General features: G+C 43.8%; 1 protein-coding gene across 2 annotated transcripts; it reads right to left on the bottom strand.

Moving 5' to 3' along the window:
- Window positions 1-142: 142 nt before the first annotated feature.
- slc35f4 (solute carrier family 35 member F4) lies at window positions 143-18,110 on the bottom strand. 2 transcript variants are annotated; one of them, XM_030443648.1, is made up of 7 exons: window positions 17,570-18,110; window positions 3,064-3,364; window positions 2,754-2,973; window positions 2,540-2,665; window positions 2,234-2,426; window positions 1,483-1,572; window positions 143-921 (listed from the first exon to the last, which is right to left on the bottom strand). In XM_030443648.1, exons 1-7 carry the CDS (start codon window positions 17,796-17,798, stop codon window positions 680-682), a joined length of 1,401 nt encoding a protein of 466 aa, XP_030299508.1. In that variant the 5' UTR covers window positions 17,799-18,110; the 3' UTR covers window positions 143-679. The 2 variants fall into 2 exon arrangements, with proteins under 2 accessions (XP_030299508.1, XP_030299509.1); XM_030443649.1 differs by lacking the exon at window positions 17,570-18,110 and adding an exon at window positions 7,435-7,662.
- Window positions 18,111-18,899: the final 789 nt, after the last annotated feature.

The following is an 18,899-nucleotide window of genomic DNA, read 5'->3' as shown; positions in this document are numbered from 1 at the left end:
TGAACATGTGGAACTTTGATACTGATTTGGGCAACAAAAAACAAAAGAAATGTAAAATATATTCTAAAATACTTAAGAACTTCAGATTCAGCCACATACATGTGCACACCTAGTAACCACGACAATAACACACGGCTATGAATGTGGGGTTTAAGTCTTTTATTATAAAACCAAAAGAGCCTGTACATTACGCATAGTATAATTGCCATTCTTGTATATAATATTATTCAATAAGACTTAAAATAATACTCTTATTGATACAGCTCTAAATAAATATCATAAATACATATAAGATTGAGCCAAACTCGCCCTGCCAATATTTATATTCACAGAATACAGTCCGCAGAGCAGGTCAGGGGAGGACACACAGCTCTTGGTTTGGGGGCGTGCAAGAACAGGGGCTGAGCGTGGCAAGTACCTCAAGAAAGTAAATAACACTTTCCACCCTTTCAATTTTGTAAGATCCATAAATGTTCTCTGTTCCCCCTCCTGCAGTGAAGTGGTGGAGACTCTGAAGCATCTCCCATTTAAAATTCATGAAAATACTCCCTGCCTTCCTGATAAGAGAGTCCATGTGGACTGAACACCCCGCCACACCTCCTGGGTGGGCAGTGGGGGAACATGAGCAGACACAGCTTCAAGACTGGTTAACAAAGGCTACTAGAAGAGATCGGCCGTGTCACGCCAAGGGAATGGAGACAGCGCCGTTTGCCCGACTGCGGCTTCGAGTGTTGACACTGGACTCCGTGAGCTCCTCGCCGTGTTCCTCCGACTTCTTATCTGCGATGTTGGCCAGGAAACGCAGCGTAACCGAGTCCCACTCCTCCGGCAGCAGCAAGAGCAAGAAGCCCAGGCAGATGATGCAGGTGGCTGCCAGACGCACCACGCTGAAGATCACCTCATGTTTCAAAACATCTACGGCTGCAGCAGGTGAAAGAAAGACAGGAACAAAAGAGGGAGCCGAAGTGCAGGACAGGAAAGGAGGGTGGGGGAGAAACAAAAACAAATTGAGATTAATTACAGAAAGTAAGATAAACCACAGGACACCGCGGCTGTAGGGGATGAGTGAAGCAAATGCGCCTTGTAATCAGCACAAGGGATCCACTTTATCCCCTGTGTCTTTGCGGTCTGGAGTCCGGGGACACGTCGGTGTAACACACTGACCTTCATACAGTCCATCATGGTTAGAGAAAAGAACTTGTCTGGGCATTTAGTATCGCCTTGGCAACCGGATCCTCCCTCAGCGAGAGAACAGTTGCAGGGTCTGTTTAGGCACGTTGATGATTAGGTTTCCAGGACGAAAGCGGTCGACTTGCTGTGTAATCTGTTTGCTACAGAGTGCTGACCTCTCAAGACAAAACCACAGTATGTGTGGCCACTTACTCTCATTTTCACAATCATGTTAATTCCCATCATAATAATCAAGATATAATGATCACGAAATTGGAGGTAAGACTCGAAGCACATAATCAAAAACCCTACCTGCATTGCCCGGCACACTGAGCAGGGTCCCTATGGAGATGAGAATGGGGTATGTGAGCACTACGCCAACATGGACCAAGATGTTGAACACTGTAAAAGACATGGAAGAGGTTGAAAACATGAAGGTACAAATTAATCACAGCTGAGATGATAAGTCAATAAAGCAACGTTTCCACCACAGAAACATTTTCAGGGACTAGGAACCTATGGAGGGACTTCTAGAAGTATAGGAATTTTGGGGATGGGGCTTTCAGTACTTCCAGACATGACTAAGTCTGCACACTATTGTTCTTATTTGCATGCAGAAATTCTGTATATAAAACTGCCCTCGCTTTCACATACATTAGTGGACTAATTTGCCTAGTCTTTGCAGGTATTTACACTGAGATGGAAACACAGACAACAATGGACCCAAGGAACCTTTAAGTTCCTTGAAAATCGTAGTTCCTGGGTCTAAAGATTCTATCTACACAGGGTGGAAACATGGCTGATATGGATCAGCCAATCAACAAATTGGGCAAAATTTGCACCAGTCTTGTAAATTGTTGAATTGTTTCATATGCATGCAACCAAAGCCCACTCAAACATGATCACTTAATAGTAGTCAGACTACAAATGGACCTCAAATGGAAACCTAATATGAAGAAGTTTAGTTAGCTACAGTGCTAAAATGAGTTCAGAATGCTTGGTTAGTGTCAACGATGGGTGAAACCATAATCCTCATTCTTCCTGGATGTGTGTGCACTCTCACCCAGCCACAGTCCTGCCAGTCCACACATGTATCCCCAGGGCAGTGAGGACAGTGAGCCCAAGTGCTCTACCCTTGTGAAGTAGAGGATGAGGGGCACACAGGAGATGAAGATGAGATTAAAGAAGCCCATGGTGGAAAGGAAGTGGGCCACCTCTCCAAGGTTGGCGCTGCCCAGAAACATCTTGAACAGCACCTGGATGTCGAGGAGACAATTGGGTGTTTCATCAGCGCCTGTGCAAGTATTTACAGTCAGTGTAAAGGCAATCACACAAATGGTTCGACCTGCAACATGCTTGGTGGTCTAACCTTATAGAGAGCTGATGTTGAGGCCGAGCCCACAGCCAAAGCCACTCCCACAAAGGAATCGCCATGAAAACCATCAGCATAAGCCATCATCACGATGCCTGTGATGGCCATTATAGCTGCCACAATCTGCAAGTAAAGATCCAGAACCGTGAATCAATGCTCCTCAAACAGCCATTTAATGTGTCATGATCATTGGCGGTGTTTTCATACAGACCCGAACACCCATGAAGCGGTCCTTGAGAACGATCCAGGACAAGAGAAAGACGAAGGCCTTGTGGCAGCAGTAGAGGGCGGACACATCAGTGGCGGTCAGCTTCTTCAAGGCCAGCAGGTACAGGTAGTTGGTCAGCGTCCACAGGATTGAGAAGGGTGCTGTCCTCTTTACCAAAATCTTGAGAGTCATCCCATCCTCCCCGAAGAGCTTGCTGCACTCCCTGACGGAAGGGACAAAAACATGCTAATTGAACTGTTTTTTAGAAAATCCAACGAGGCAGATTTTGTTTATTGCTTTGTTGGCAGTTTACCTGAATTTCTGTATGGGGGTCTGCTTGTCCCGTGTGATGACCATGTGTCCGGAGTAGTAGATGGGGAAGAAGAGGATGTTCCAGTTGCTGCTGAACCAGGAGATGAAGAAGGGACAGGAGAACGACTGGAAGGTCAGCTTAACCACCTGAGTGGTGCCCACCCAGGAGGAGGAGACACACAGCACCATCAGCAGACCACCCAGCACCTTCAGAGCCGCGTTGGTACATGTCTGATAGGACTGGCTCTCTCCGCTGGTCTCGCTGCCAGGTGTCTCCGCATGAGACTCTGAACCGTCCTCTCCTGATGGGACACAAAACGAATAAAAGGCAGTAAGAGAAAAGGCATTGCAGCATCTCTACCTGCAGGCTCCATTTTGCCTTTTTTTCTGTATGTTTTGTAGTATAAAAGGATGTAGCTTTGTGTCTCCCTGGCTGATGTCCAGCACATAAGCGTTTATTGATCTATCGCCCTCAGTGATCACTACCACCGTTTGCACTTCTTGCTGTAAAGGCACTAATGCATGAGGCAAGGCTTTGGTAAAAAAATGTGTCAGGTTAGCAATGTGGCCGCGCATGTCATAAATAGCTTTGTCGCCTCATGATGCAGCATGTACTGTGCACCCATTGTAGTCAGGTGTGCACAGAAACCTGATGCCCAGAAAGCAAGAGTAAACCTAACCACATGACATTCCTCAAGAAAGTCATGTCAACCTTGGCAGCCACTGTTTTCACTGTTCACACGGTACGATCCTGCTATGAAAATGTCGCCTTTGGGATAACTGGGATAGACGTAAAATATTATCACCAGACAAATTCTACAACAGATGGATGGATGGATGGATAGATGGATAGATGGATAGATAGATAGATAGATAGATAGATAGATAGATAGATAGATAGATAGATAGATAGATAGATAGATAGATAGATAGATAGACTTACTGACTGCAGGAGTAAATGGCTTATGGACCTTAATGGTGCTGTATAATATGTGAAGTGCTGTGTGTGTGTGTGTGTGTGTGTGTGTGTGTGTGTGTGTGTGTGTGTGTGTGTGTGAGCATTTTGTGAGAGCTCAGATCCGTTCTTTAACTTTCAACAGCGTGATCAATTTACACCAGGGCAGGAATAAAAGATGACATGTGCTGGATGTCTGCTGCCTGTGCTCTCTTTGCTTGCTCAGCACGTGAAGCTCTGCCATTCCCACCACGGCCACAGACACGAGAGCCCTGCAAGCACTGAAACTCGCATCCGTAGTATCCCCCATCTACAGTAGCGGGGCATCTCAGGGTTGCTTATTATTACATCTGACAGTCTTTTTGTTTGTTATTTGCAATGAGACCTCATCAGGAAGTCAAGCAATGGGAGTACGAGTGTCACTCACTGACAGGTTTAATGAAAGCAGATTGTGCCCACATGTAAGTAATCCAGTGTGCGGCGCACAAACTCTTAGATAAGGTAACACCGGTATCGTAGCGGTTTCATTTCTGTGTAACGCATTTATACTGATGTGATGCCACCTTGTATCTTCTAAAGTGTCTGTGTCCAATCTGGTCACTGGGCACAAAGGGAGGAAAATGACACTTTTCCAGGAGGGATACTTCTTTAATTGAGTAATGCACTGAACAGTCTTGCCAAACTCACTTGATAGATTGTATGATGAGATTATTGCTGGCACCTAGTGTAGTGAGAGTATTGAAAGTAAGTGAGAGCGGTAAATGTTATATGAGAGAAAGGATGGTAAATATAAAGTCGCGGTCACATTAGTGCAGTGCTGAGCAAAGTAGTCAGAGTACCAACACCTCAGGCATAAGTCCTGTGTTTAAGAGCTCAATTAAGAAAAAGCACAGCAATATTATCAACTAAGTGCACTTTAAGTAAAGTAAAAGTATTTCCCAGAAAATGGGCCCCTGGGACACATATATTATCAGATTTTTTATCATTAGGTTGTTAGTACTGATTCATCAATACATAAACAGCATTTCACTTCTGTAAATGGCCACCGAATGTCGTGATTGGTTACACATTGTTTTTAATAGCCTTTCAACACTGACTCATTTTAATTTTAAAAATGACTCATAACTAAAGTTATCAAGTAAATATGGTGGAGTAAAAAAAAAAACAAAAACAACAATATTTGGCCCCAAAATGTACACAGTAACAGAAAATGAAAATAAAGTACCTTTACCTTAAAACATATACTTAATTAATGTATTTGAGTACAGTTACTCATTCATCTCTAGTTATTCTTATAGTTATTCTTAATTTTGACACTAAGATTTTCAAGCAAATATATATCTTTGTAATTCTTTGGTTTTTAAATATAATATCAAAAGTTTAGAGGGAAATTGTGTATTTTTTTTGTTAGTTTAATTGAAACTCTCTATCTATTAAACAGTGATTGTGCCTGTCAGGTAAATATAGCAGAGTAACAACTACAATATTTTATTTTGAAATGTAGTTAAGTTGAAATTTATAGCAGAGTATACGAGTAGGTGTAATTAGTTACTCTCTACCACTGCATCAGTGCAGCACTAGCCTTGTTTTATCCATCACTGCAGAACCACATTTCCTCACCAACAGCACAGTGTTTGTAGCAAAAGACCAAAAAAGCTTTCATGTATAATTGAGAAAACCTTTAGTAGCCTGTCCAAAAAGTGTAAAACCGATGCTGCTGCTGCTGCTCATGATGATGATAAAGTCAAACTCAGTCCTTTTTTAGTTCTGTTCACTTCATTATAAACTGTTTGTGTCTATAACCTCAAAAAACCTCTCAGATAAAACCCTCAGATAAAAGGTTTCACCTTACAGTATTTCCCAGCTGGGAGCAGATCTGGTATGTGGTGAAAGCAAAATGTTCAACACTGCTACACTTTCGTTTCTACCGGATCATCGAGGGATTTGGTCTAATTAGATTCTGTCACAGCGAGGATTCTTAATCAACCTAATGAGCCTGGTGGTTGCTAACTGCAAAACTGAGATCTGAAATTTTCTGCTAGAGAGAAGCCGCTCTTTTATTCTTTTATTTCCTTGTCTCTCCTCGCCCACCGAGCTAGGTGGTTCGTGTTTCGTGGCGCTGACAAAACCTAAAGCTTTTTGGTGTTGGATACGGGCTCTTCTGTCCCGAGGAAAGAGCCACTACAGGCCGACCTGGTGCCAAGATGCAGTAATATTATAACTCTACTATTCCCCTGCCTCATAAAAGCAGCTCTCACAGCCAAAACTGGATTCACATAACAGACAGTGTTATTGCTGACTAATATATTGCTGCTAAAAAGTTGCAAATGAAACAATAATCCCCGATGTGTGTAGGCTGTCAGCACGGTATTGCAGTGAATTACTCCACTAAAAGTAGAAGGTGCGCTGTTTGAGGTTAATCTCAATCAACTTGAACTACGTGCACTTGTTTGGAAAACTGCTCAAATCAGCAGTCTTCAAGTGATTAGACTTAATAATTGAGCACCAGCTGTCAGAAATCAATTGGTGCATAATTATGAGCCCAGGTTTCCCTTTCAAAAGGTTTTTGTAATTAAGATGTAATAGTGGTAACAAATGCCTTGACATTAAAATATATCCACAAGTACATTTAGAATAACTGCTTAGAAAGTGTAGAAAAGCTACATACATATCTGTTAACATGGAATAGTTGAGTCCATGGCCGGAAAAAGGACATATCTGAAAGCATGCCATTTCATTACAGAAATCACTGTTCCGCATTCACCACTGGCCCCCATCAACAGAGCTTATCCACTCCGCGTGACGCAGTATGCCGCTCGAACCTCACATTTCAATCCATTCTGTGTTTTATCCCCTGCCACTGACGCGGCACGCCAGTGACATTGATGGATGGGCCCCTGCTCAATCCAATATGAAGCTCACAGCCACGTCTGCAGTGTTACAGGCATGCTGACTGCAGGTCAAACGGCATCCAGCATTTATCTAAATTAGGTCATAACTGGTCGCGGTGATACTCGGTTAAATGAAGTAAGGACAGGTACAAAACAACTACAACTACATCTCCTGTCAACACATGAAGCCTCTTAACTCTGCCAGCTGGAAACGGAGATGATACAAATGTGTGTTTTCTCACCATTAGGAGGAAAACTGTCAAAAAGTCCTTGTAAATCCAGTTAAATACAATTTCTGATTCTGATGCAACACATGCAGCATAACAGTGACTGAAGTAGAACTCATCCCATCCACATCACATCATCTGTATTGGTTGAATATCTGTACACTGAACATGGGAAATATTATGTTGACATCAAAAATAATTTAAAAAGTGCTTCATAGTTTTGAGCAGGCAATTTGAGCTAATGCATATAAAACATAGTTATTAGTATAAATTGGGCCTCTCTGATTCTCTCAGTTTACCTTCAGAGATGGGGCAGGTCAGGACCTGAGTGCTGTACGAGCTGAGGGGAGCTACACGGGCTGAGTGCTTCTTCATCCTCCACTGGCGGCACAACACACTGTCCTTCCCTGGGAAGTGAATGTGTGTGAGTGTGTAAGTGTGCCCGGGCTGCTGCTGTTGTACGCTCAGCAGCTCCTCCTGCAAGCTCCGTGCATCCTCACACTCCTGACTCCTCCGCTTCTTCTTGATTGCCCCCCCACCCACCCACCCCTCCTCTTCCTCCTCCTCTCAGGTCTCTGTCAACTCTTCTGCCTTCTTCCCAGCACTCCGGTCCTGACTCTCCGTTCTTCTCCAGACCCGGCGCTCAGTTACTGGTGCTCTCTTTCTGTCTGTCTGGATAGTGACACAGCTGAGTGGAGATAGCTCAGTGGAAGTGCAGTGAAGTGGAGACTCTACTGTTGCACTGTCATGCCGGGATCCAGCGCTGCCACTGTCTCCAAGGGAGACTGAGCTTCAAGTGTGTGTGGCATGGCGCAATCACTCCCCTCATCTCTTTCTAACCTCCCCCCCTCTTCTTTTCTCTGTCTCTCTCGCTTTTCCCCTCCTCTTCTGTTGCTCCACAAATCAGCAGCTTTGTTTGGAAGGTAACCAAGCAGCCCGGGCTAATTATGCTGCGTTAGCTGCTGCCCCCTCCTTCTCTCCTTCCTGCTCCTCTCTCTTTTCTACCTGACCAGGCTCTTCTCACCCCTTCCTCTCTCTATATATACTCTTGTCCTCTGTCTTCCAGTGTCTTTCTCTCCCTTCTTGGCACACCTCCTGCTCCTCACTACTCCTTGAGGGTCGGAGCTCTCTCCTGTTGCTTTCACCACTGCAGCATTAACACAATTGAGCCCTGACAAAAGCGTAACCATCACAAAGATGTAACAGTCCTAAATGTAGATTCTGTTATCCAAGAGGCCATAAGAGGGCATCTGCCCACACTTACACCCCCATTACACAGGCACACATCACTGCTACCCAAAGGATAACTCCATTTCCAAAGATGGAGGAAAGGAGACAGCAGTACGAACCAACTCAAACAAGGGATTTGTTTTCATTTTAAAGAACTACCTGTGTTTCAATTGCTCTGTGACAACATATTTGCAACTTTAAATTAAGAATGATGATGTACCAGCACTATCCGAAGTAAACTCTTCTACATTTGATAGGAAATAAGGTACTATTTATCACACCATATCCCCCTGATTGCTGGAAGTAAGAAGACTGAAGAAGACTCGGATAGAATTGAAGCTCATCTAACAGCAGCATTTGGATCACCTACAACATACTAGCTCAATAACCTGACACCTAGAAATGTGACGTTGCTGATAGGGGAGTTATTCCTCTCATAAGTCATAGTAAAATCAACAGCAGCAAATATTCCCCGCCCATTCACCTCCATTCACTGCGAGCGTAGTGGCAAACAGAACATTCGCACCCGGTGGTGAAGCTTATTGGCATCCTGGAGTCAAACTTCGGTGAAATCGGAGAAGCAGCCAATAGCAAAGACGTGTGTGTGGTCGAGCCCCCAAATGCACTATAAACCAGCAAATTGAGTTCTGTGTCTCACATCCTGCACTGCCAACATTCAACACCTGCAGGCGATGGTTATTTATTCATAATTTTTTATGGAGTTGTTATCTGTTAGTACCTGACGCTGTTGTTGTATTCCTTCAGTGAAAAAAAAAAAAATCCAGTCAACCAGTGATTATGAAGCACGAGTGAGACAGCCGGTGCCAATGAGCAAATGCAAACGCAGCTTCGGCGCCCTGCCTGAACAAATGCAATGCATCATCACCTCAGCTGTAAGCACTTCTGATCGGCGCTTCTTCACTTGTATTTAAGCAAACATTACTGCTCAGGACGTTGACTGTTAATGGGGTGTTTTTACATTAAATATGTATACTGTGATGACTTCAATACTTTTAGAATGCTTTTGCCAGCAATTTGCGACAGTTAAAAGAAACCATCTCATCAGCAGCCAGTGTAGACCGGAGGAGGGTCAGCCTGGGCTGTGATGTGAGCCACGCTCGGGGCTGTGGTCTGGAGTTTCCATCTCAAGGAAAGCCCCCGGACCATTCAATCTCGAGCTGTGGTTTATCTACCTGAGGGTTTAATGGACCTGCATACTGCTCAGGCCTCTACATCAACCACATATCAGTGTCTAGTGTATGCGGTCGGACACATGAGGCCTTGCAGCCTGTAATATAATCTTAAAATAACCTGTGCTATGCTATGCTCACCCTTTCACTGGCAAAATCAATACTAGCCAAGCCCGGAACAGCAGAGAAAGAGAATGTAAACATGCAGTCCAGTAAGCGTAATGGCTTCCATCTGAGCTGTTTTTTTAAATAACACTAAATGATGCTGTTTTGCAGTCATGTTTGCTCTCATTATATCAGTGTCTCCCAGAACCCCTCCCGTCCTGTCTGTCCCTACTCTCCAAAGCTCATCAGCCAAAGTTCTGGCACTTGTACAGAGAGCATAGCAGATCAGAGTGCTTCTCTGTGCATTCTTCAGGCTGTGAGAGGAAAAGCACAGTTATCATTTGGCTTTTTTTTATAATGGAAAAATATGCAGGGCCACGTTCCAGTAACACCATGGAAATGTATTTGTTTCAGCGTTGAGGAGACACTTTGAAAGAGCAACTCTGTCGTCGTTTTCTAGCACAAAATGCGGCCGCATTCATTTCCCATGGTCATTCATTGTGGCAGAGCGAGTGTTAAAAATGCCAGTGCTTGAAGTTGAAGTCGTGAGGCTTGATTAAAATGTTTGTGCATTAAGTGCGTGATGCAAGCATGGCTAAAACGCATGTTTGGTCAGGCGTAAGAAGGGGATGAGCTGGTGGGTATGGATCCCCTGAGACGAGGAGGGTTAAACTTAAAAATAGCTCTGCTGATGAGTGGAGCCAACATCTAGACAGGGAGGGGACAGAAAACGATCCAGTCAGCAGCACAGCCCAGGATGCTAATCGCTAGCAGATTAAGAGAAATACCTGGAGCACGGCAGGGCGCTACAGGGGGCCACAGTTCACTTACACATATTAGACCAAGCACTTAAAGTGATTGATTGTTTGTTTCTCTACTGTGTGCCTTTAGATTTTTTAGGCATTGGTAACCAAAGCTTAAAGGGACAGTCCACCCCAAAATGAAAAAAACAACAACAACAGATTTTTACTCTTAAACTAGCAATAGATTACTTTTGATGACACTATCTGTGTATAGATTGGTTCCTTATAAATCTCGCTTTTATTATGCCATTTGTTCTGCTGGACTGAAACAGGAAGAGGCATTGTTTCCCCAGGTCGTTATCCCCAGGTACAAACTGCAATAGAAAAGAACCTTGCTGATGGCGGAGGCAAAGGAGGAGTACTGGGATGATAGAAACTGTAGTAGTATATTCCCCTGTTGATATATGTTACCCCTTACCTCTGGGACTTGAGAGGTTACTGGAGTTACAGAAGAAGAGTAGTGATTCAAACCCAAACCATGTTTTCAAGACCCCATCCTAAATATTTTGCTTGCTTTAACCTGACCAAACTGCAACCGTACGACAAAGGTCCAGTATGTGTGTCGCTGCAACTATGGTTGTAGAGATGTTTTGCTTCCTCTTGAATGTACTGGAACAAAATGGCACTGTGGTGCTCAAAATGCCCCCCAAAATACCTTGGAAAAACTCATCAGCAATGTCTCTTTCCAGAAATCATTACCTTTTTTACTCAAAAATCCACAGGACACTTCTGTCTGTGTGATGACACAGTTGGCTTATAATTCAGTAGAAAAAAAAATGCTTCCTACATGAAATTGCGCACAAAAAGGTGTGGATTTTCTTGGTCTGTATTTTTTCGCCACTTTGAGCACCACAAGCCAAGTGCCATTTTGTTCCAATTCATTGTAGAGAAGGCAGGCATCTCTATGGCCGACTATGTCGAAAAAAAATATGTATAAATATGTATCTTTTATTCTGTGAACTGTCCTTTTAACATATCACAATTTTTTTTGCCAGCTCTCAAATTCACTTTTAAGTTTTGCAGCCCAACAGTGGTATATCCAACACACTTCAGGTTATAACACTAAAATTCAATCACACCACAAACCACAGCTATGAAATGATAAAGTTGAATCACTTCTACACTAAAGCAGTTTCAACCAAAAACAAACATCAGGACCTTAAACTCTAAACAGGAAACTGAGTGTAACACAATGGTACTATTTCATCCCAGATCAAAGCACAAAATAGTACAGCATCCTCTCTTTACCTCCATAGCAACAGTGGGCCTCCTGTGTACTGACGCACTGAACCAATTCAGGCTCCTTTGTCATTTAGATTAATCAATGGTCCTCAGTTTATGGAGCGAGCACCTTTGTCTTTCGTCCATCTCTGTTGCCCATCACATCTCAGTGAGGACCAGGAGCAGAGAGGGAGGATAGGAGATGAGAGACTGAGGCTTGAATGACATCTGCAGCTGATTTTCACTGTAGTGAGGACTGGACATGAATCAAGTGCTGACCGCTATGTGTGTTGTTTCCACTCACTGGACCTCTCATCATCAACTCAGCTCAGTGTAGTTAGAACATTAGAAGATGAGGACACCTAGTGGCGAATAGAGAGCTTTTCAAGTGTACGTGCTGAACGTTTTCTTTCCAGCAGTGGTAGTGGATGGACGTCTGATACGGACACAACTGGAAAGAACATGTCTGGATTAGGCCATTATGGCCCTTCAGGGCAAAAACACCTTCTGTGTAATGGGTGGTAAGATTTCCCCGTAGGAGTTAAAGAAATGTTGACCTACACCCCTGCCACAGCACTATTTATTGGTCATGTAGTATTGTATTACTGTATGTCAGGTTCCTAAACATTTTGGCTTGCCCGAGCTATTTGCCTTTGTGCCACCATTGTGCATTTGTTTATGAACATACAAGTTTCCAGACTTTACTGTAAATTAAACTGTGAACTGCTTCATTGTTTGCCTTGAGACTCTTTTGCTGCGATACTGCCTGGCCTAACCGTGCCTGATTTAAAGTTTTATTAAACACAACTTTATTTGGGAGTGAATCCACGGTGAGCACAATATAAACTAAAATAATTGAAGGGTAGCGTCAGTATTTTTCAACCTGGACCCAATCCTCCCATGTTTTTGTGTCCAAGTGACTAACGGGGAGAACATTCTTCAAATTTGGTCCAGCTGGCAGCCAACGAAACAGACTGCAATGTAATCCCTGCGTGTATTTGCACACCATCAAAGTCAATCATCAGCCATCAATATAAGGTGCTTGTTTTTGGCCACTGACAGGCTCTGATTGTTATTCTCGGTGTCCATCAACATTATGAGGAGGACACACCTTTTGATCCAGACAAGATCTTTTTGGTTTAACCAGAAACTGCTGCTCGTCATTTTATTGTCACAAATAGACACTTCATTAAAAAGAAAAATAATAATAATAAAACTCTCTAAATCATCTCGGTTTGTCTTTACACTTTTCCAACAACCATGTCTAGACATTTATTGACAGAAGACTACCTTTGATACTTTAGTGTATCTAAAATTAGACGCACTAAGTCTTTTACTCGAGTAATATTTGTATGGGGTAGAGTTTCACTTTTACCAAAGTACTATTCTAATACAATATCTTTACTCTTACTCAAGTGTGACCTCTGGAGACTGTGGGAAAGCCGTCGTCCAGTGATTTGGAAGAGATAACACTTCAACTTTACTTTTTTAGCATCTAAAGGTCAATTTTGCTGACAACATGAGATGTGGTACAAAAATGTTGTATTGACACTGAGGACACACATTTACTGCCGTTTGTTTCACTGGAAGATGTAGACGGTCAGTGTTGTTGTTGTTGTCATTGGATGCACAGACCACAGGATGGCAGTGTTAGGCTGATGAAAATACTGTGAGTGCCCTCAGCATCACGAAGAGGCCATTACAAACCTTTCCCATGTTGTGCCCTTCCATTATGTCATATTATTTTTGGTTTACAGAGGATTCCTCGGAGGAGGTAACATTCTCAGCCGTAAAAGTGAATTGCTGCAACAAGCAAAAATATTTCAGTGCCCTGACACAACAACATATGACCAACAGCACAGTGGCACGAGTGCCGGTCAGCATTTATGTAACGCCTGTGGAGGAAATATTGCACCCATTACTTGCAGAGTGTTTTTCGCTCATTTTCAGGAGCACGTGGGACCAACAGCACTCCAGGAGTTGCTCAGGCAAATCTCTCTCATATCCCATTCAACGTTGGGCTGGTTATAAATAGCACCGAGCGAGCAGGCATGGGAACGGGCCAGTCCAAAATAAGTGCATGCACGTACAGAAGGCCTGAGGCAGCGTTTGGGGAAGAAAGTGAAGATTCACCTGATGTAAACACTGGACCTGAAACAAACACGAATGCATCCAGAGACACATCTATTCTCTTTCTTCCCGGACTTTTTTTTCAGCCAAACGTGCACTTAAAGAACACCCCATTGTGATAAATGCTTGTTTATCAAACCCTTCCCTCATTGTTTTTCCTCCGAGTGCCAGTCTGTGCTGCCGTCTTGCTGCGATGCCAGCAGTGAGCACCACAGGCACAGTGTTGAGCGGGACTGTCACTACAAGTACCTGTCATTCCTCCTGCACTGTACCTGTTTACCCAGCGGGGAGCGTGACTGCACTACACACTCTTCTAAATAGCCTTTTTCTAAACTGCCTTTTTCCCCAAACAAGGTGAGCAGCAAATAATTGCGGTGGTTTTATCGGGGAGGTGCTGAGGAAGCATTTACTGCGCACGCCATTGTATTCTGCTACAGCAGGAGCTGAGCAGGGTTGCTGTTAGAAAATGTTGTCGTCTTTTTATTCGGATTTACAGTCAATTTCATCCCAGTATTTGTTGTTGTTCTAACCTCGCTTGTTTCGTTTATCTTCTTACTTTCATATCTTATCGCTGCATGTATTAGATCATAACCTACTATATATATTACAGCCTGGCCCCTGTCACAAATGTAGTCCATAAGCCCCCTTAGAGGCATCTTCTAATTCAACGCAGATGGCAAGTGGCAATAATATACTGGCAGCAGAATTTTACTAAATATATCATTACCCCAAAGGCCTGGCAGGACGAGCCCACTGTTCTATTTAGGTTCTCCTTTGTCTAACCCTTTATGGAAAATGAGACCCAACAGATTGAGTGACCCAAGTTCAGCAATGAACGAAACAAAGTAAACGAATGTGTGACTGTGCTTCTAAGAGGAAGTGTGGAGGACGGGGCCGTGACACACGAGCAATTTGGTCAGCGCCGCTTCACAGTGACAGCACCAGCAGCAGCATGTTTAATAGCTGTGCAAGCAGGAAATATGGTGACAAGTATGTTGCCCCGAGGAATACCTTCTGTTGACTCTGGCATGCACAAAAACCAGTTGACGGATGGATTTGAAGAAACACGGGGCTACAGATGGCATATTTTATCAGGGAAATGGGAAAAACACCTCTCAAAATCGAATACCCTGCTCTCCGCTCGCAGATACACTGGCTGTTACAGGCTTGGTATGGGGTGCTCTTACAATCCACACCTGCTCCTTATACCTGAAATTACATCACAGATGACAGCCCATCTTTTATTTTCCTGTGCTACAGTCTGCTGCAGGCAATGAGGTGGGACAGAGAGAGGCCTGTGTGCTGAGAACTGGGGCTGTGTGCTGAGAACTGGGAATGTGATTAGCAGATGAATCAATAAAGGAGATTGCTATAACAGCAATCTCCTTTATTGATTCATCTGCTAATCACATTCTTGACAAATCGCTTGGTGTTGTTAAATGTTTTGTTTTGTCCACCGCGCCAAAGATAAAATATTCAGGTCACTGTCATGTAAAACAACAAAAATCTTCACCTATGAGAAGCTGCAACCAGGCCATATTTTGGGGAGTTTTTTGCGATTATGTTGACACACAGATAAAGAGATAAACACTCAGGGCCAATTTATTAACCAATGGACCTAATCCAGTCCACGAGATCCAAAATTGATTTTAAAAGACGTTGCTTGCACCTTTTCTGAAGCCCAAATCTTCACTGTAGTGAGGTGCACTCTGAAGTGGGTGCACGAGCTTGGTGTAAATAATGTCTTTTCAACTCAAGTTGGGATTTTGTGGCTTGCGGAGAGATTTTTCAATCGTTTTTTTACGCTTCACAACAAGTCCCCATCTACTTCAGTTGTTTTGGAGAATGCTGTGAGAAGGTTCGTTTTGCCGCGAAGCTCTAGAAATGTTTTGTGGACTTTAAAACTTCACCTCACTCTCCATCGGCACGAGGGTGAGCAGATAATGACTGGATTTTCACTTTTGGGTGAACTTGTCCTTTAAGCCTAGCATGAATCCTCTTAATTTTAGGGTGTGTTTTCAACAGGGCTGAGAAAGACGCACACATAAGGCGATATTAGATTTCTTAATTTGTTTTGGTATCACTTTCAGAACCGCAGCCAAACATCTCGTCTTGTAACACAATATCACCGTCGTTTCAAAGGCTTCGGAACTGTTCAATCCCTCTTCAGTTCCAACTTTCAGGAGCCCCTTGTTGATCAGCCATTCCGCCACTTGATTGGTATGGACGTGTGGATATTTTCCCAAATGAAAGTGTGTGATTGCATTCACGCTTAATCTACTGCTACTGACACCCCTGATAAACAGGAGGCCGTTAATGAGAGACAGGCTCATTTCCCCTTCCTCAGCCTCGATCTAAAAAATCCATTGAGGTGCTCTCAGCTCGACTGAAGGAGTCTCAGCTGGAACCGCTCTTGATTGAATGAGGCCCCCGTCCGCATACGCGCACATTTCCCCCGGAGTGTGTGTCAGAGTAATGTGTAATGTCGCCGAGGACAAACGCTGAGTAGTAGGTTTGGGGAGTAACGTTGTAACACTGGCGGCACGTCTCTCTTCCAGACTTGTGTTTTTATGTAACAGCCAGAAGGAGACAGGAGGGAGCGTGCGTGACAAGTCCAGTGCTTAGGGGTGAGGTGTAACAGCATCTGAAACACAACCTTAGACAGCCAGTTAGAGCCTGCTCTGCACACCTTGCTTCATTACCATAAGGCCATTTGTAAAACCAGTAATTGGCCACGCACCAAGCGTTGCAATGGTTATTCTCTCCCCCTTTTTATAATCCCACAGGTACTGAAAATACTCAAACAGAGGGGCCAGATTTTTAAAAAATCATCCCCTTGAACAAAGTGCATCATCAGCTCTATCCTCCAATCCCAGCCATTGTCTCCGTGTCAGCAAATCTCAGAATATTGCTCCACCATTCAAAGCCACATCGACAAAATGAGAGTTATGGAGGAGCTAAACGCACAGAAGCGCTGCTATATCTCCAGCGTGATGTCAGGGGCAGAGGCAGCCGGCTGCACTCACATGCCTCAGCAGAGAGAGCTGCTGTGTTTGTCATGTGGGGAATGGATTGTTTTAATTAAACATTCGGGGTGTAATTGAGTGTTTGCAGGAGTTCAACAACATGAGTGTTTGATGTGGACGACATGAGGCGACAGTTTAAACAATCAACTTTGAAATTGAATTGGAGAATGGCAGCATCAGTTGTGCATGACACTTTGCTGTGTAATTACAGAGTCTGGTGGAGATGGAGCTGCTCTCTCTCTCTCTCTCTCTCTCTCTCTCTCTCTCTCTCTCTCTCTCTCTCTCCCTATGTCTCTCTCTCATGTTGTGTCAGATATGGATGGGCCGGAGCAACACCCAGCGTCCAGCTGATACTGGCAGTGACTGACATTCACGCCGCCTCATTATAGCCTTAATTAAAATCCAATTAGTTGAGTTCCTAAGAGCGGATTTTTTTTTTTTTTGCAACAGCCCAATTAGAATAAAAACTAATTTGCAAGGACAGAGGAGGCGTGCGTTGTTTCTTTTCTCCACGCACCACTGACACTGCATCACCTGCGTTTACATTCTCTGTGGTTAAAATAATAATAATAAAAAAAAACACTCATTACACATTTTTCTACCAGGATAAAATTCTGCTCCCTTTGACTGACGCGATCTCACACCTGGCAGAGGCAGCCGTGACACTGTCGCATCCCCCCTCATGATCCCATCAGCATACTTTGTTGTTTTTTTTTTCTTTTCACTCACTTCTATGACTGGAGTAGCCCGGGTTGTAGCCGTAGTAGCCTGTGATCCTCAGGATCCGGTCCTCGATGTCGTGCACCCCGTTGGCCGTCACTTTGGGGTTGCCGTCCGCGAGCGCTGCGCAGCCGCCACCGGCCGGCGTCGCCTTGCCCGGCAAGTGCGTGTTCTTCAGGGGCTCCAGAGCGATGCAAGGCTGGTCTCCACTCTCCAAAACACTCTCGGTGCTTATCATTGTAGGTCCGAGCGGACAGGGTTGAGAAGAGAGCGGGGATGAGCCCTGATCACCATGCGAGAGACCCTCCGGGGCTGCAGCAACAATTAGCAACAAGGCGAGGACATCCGGAGCCACATTCACATTCCTTCAGTGATGCTCCCGGACGCAGAGCAAGGTTATCAAACTCCAGGAGCTTGGCGGACATGAGACACTAGGGGGCGTGTCACTACTATCACATGGCTCGGATTCAATTAGATGAAGGAGGAGGGCTGTAGTCAGCGGTGAGGGAGCAGAAGAGACAACAATCATTACAGCCATCACAAAACAGAAGTCTTCATGGCATTTCATTTTTTCCCTCCTCTTAAACATTCAGTAGAAATTAAGCTCCTGCGGTTTTCAATAACATGTTGTCCCATAATATCTCTGTAGTCTGCCTACTCTGCGTTGTGATACTCATTTGTGTTTAATGAGACTGCTCAGGGGTATTTGTAATCTGTTATGGTGGCAGTTTAATTCAACATTAAAGGAAAAGTTCCCCCCAGAAATAAAAATTCAGTCATTGGCTGCTCCCTCATGTCGATGGACTGAAATTGTCACAGCACTTGAAGGTCTTTCTGCTGTCGATCTTCTAATCGATTGATTGAATAATTTGTGCTTATGTTGACATTTACGTAGAGGATCTTGACATTTAAGTATCAGTAGAATTAGTAAACATTAAGGCCATTTAAACCTTTGAAAATAGCCAATGAACAGCGATTTATTATGTCATTAAAGGGTAAGTTCATCCAAAAATGAAATAGCTCGGGACTTCTTTCAAAATAAACAAAATAAACAAAAAATTGGCTCCATGCCACTTCTCCAACACAGTCCAAGTCTCCAGAGGCCCTGAGGTCATAAAGAGAATTGAAGGTACGTTGGTCACCAAACGCACATTTGAGTTTAGCCACCAACCTCAGACATGTTGCACGTTAACCCTTTTAGCATTGCAGGTAGAGTGAATTTTTGGCTTAGATATCAATAATAATCAATACTGTCATAGCTTTCGGTGACTTGGATTATGGCATTTTATGTTTATTTATTTTCCCCATCTACTTCAGTGGTTTTGGAAGATGCTGCCAT

This window comes from Sparus aurata, chromosome 16 (genome assembly GCF_900880675.1).
Source record: "Sparus aurata chromosome 16, fSpaAur1.1, whole genome shotgun sequence".
Lineage (NCBI taxonomy): Eukaryota > Metazoa > Chordata > Actinopteri > Spariformes > Sparidae > Sparus > Sparus aurata.
Note: the sequence above shows the minus strand (reverse complement) of the source record. Positions and strands in the feature narration are given on the sequence as shown.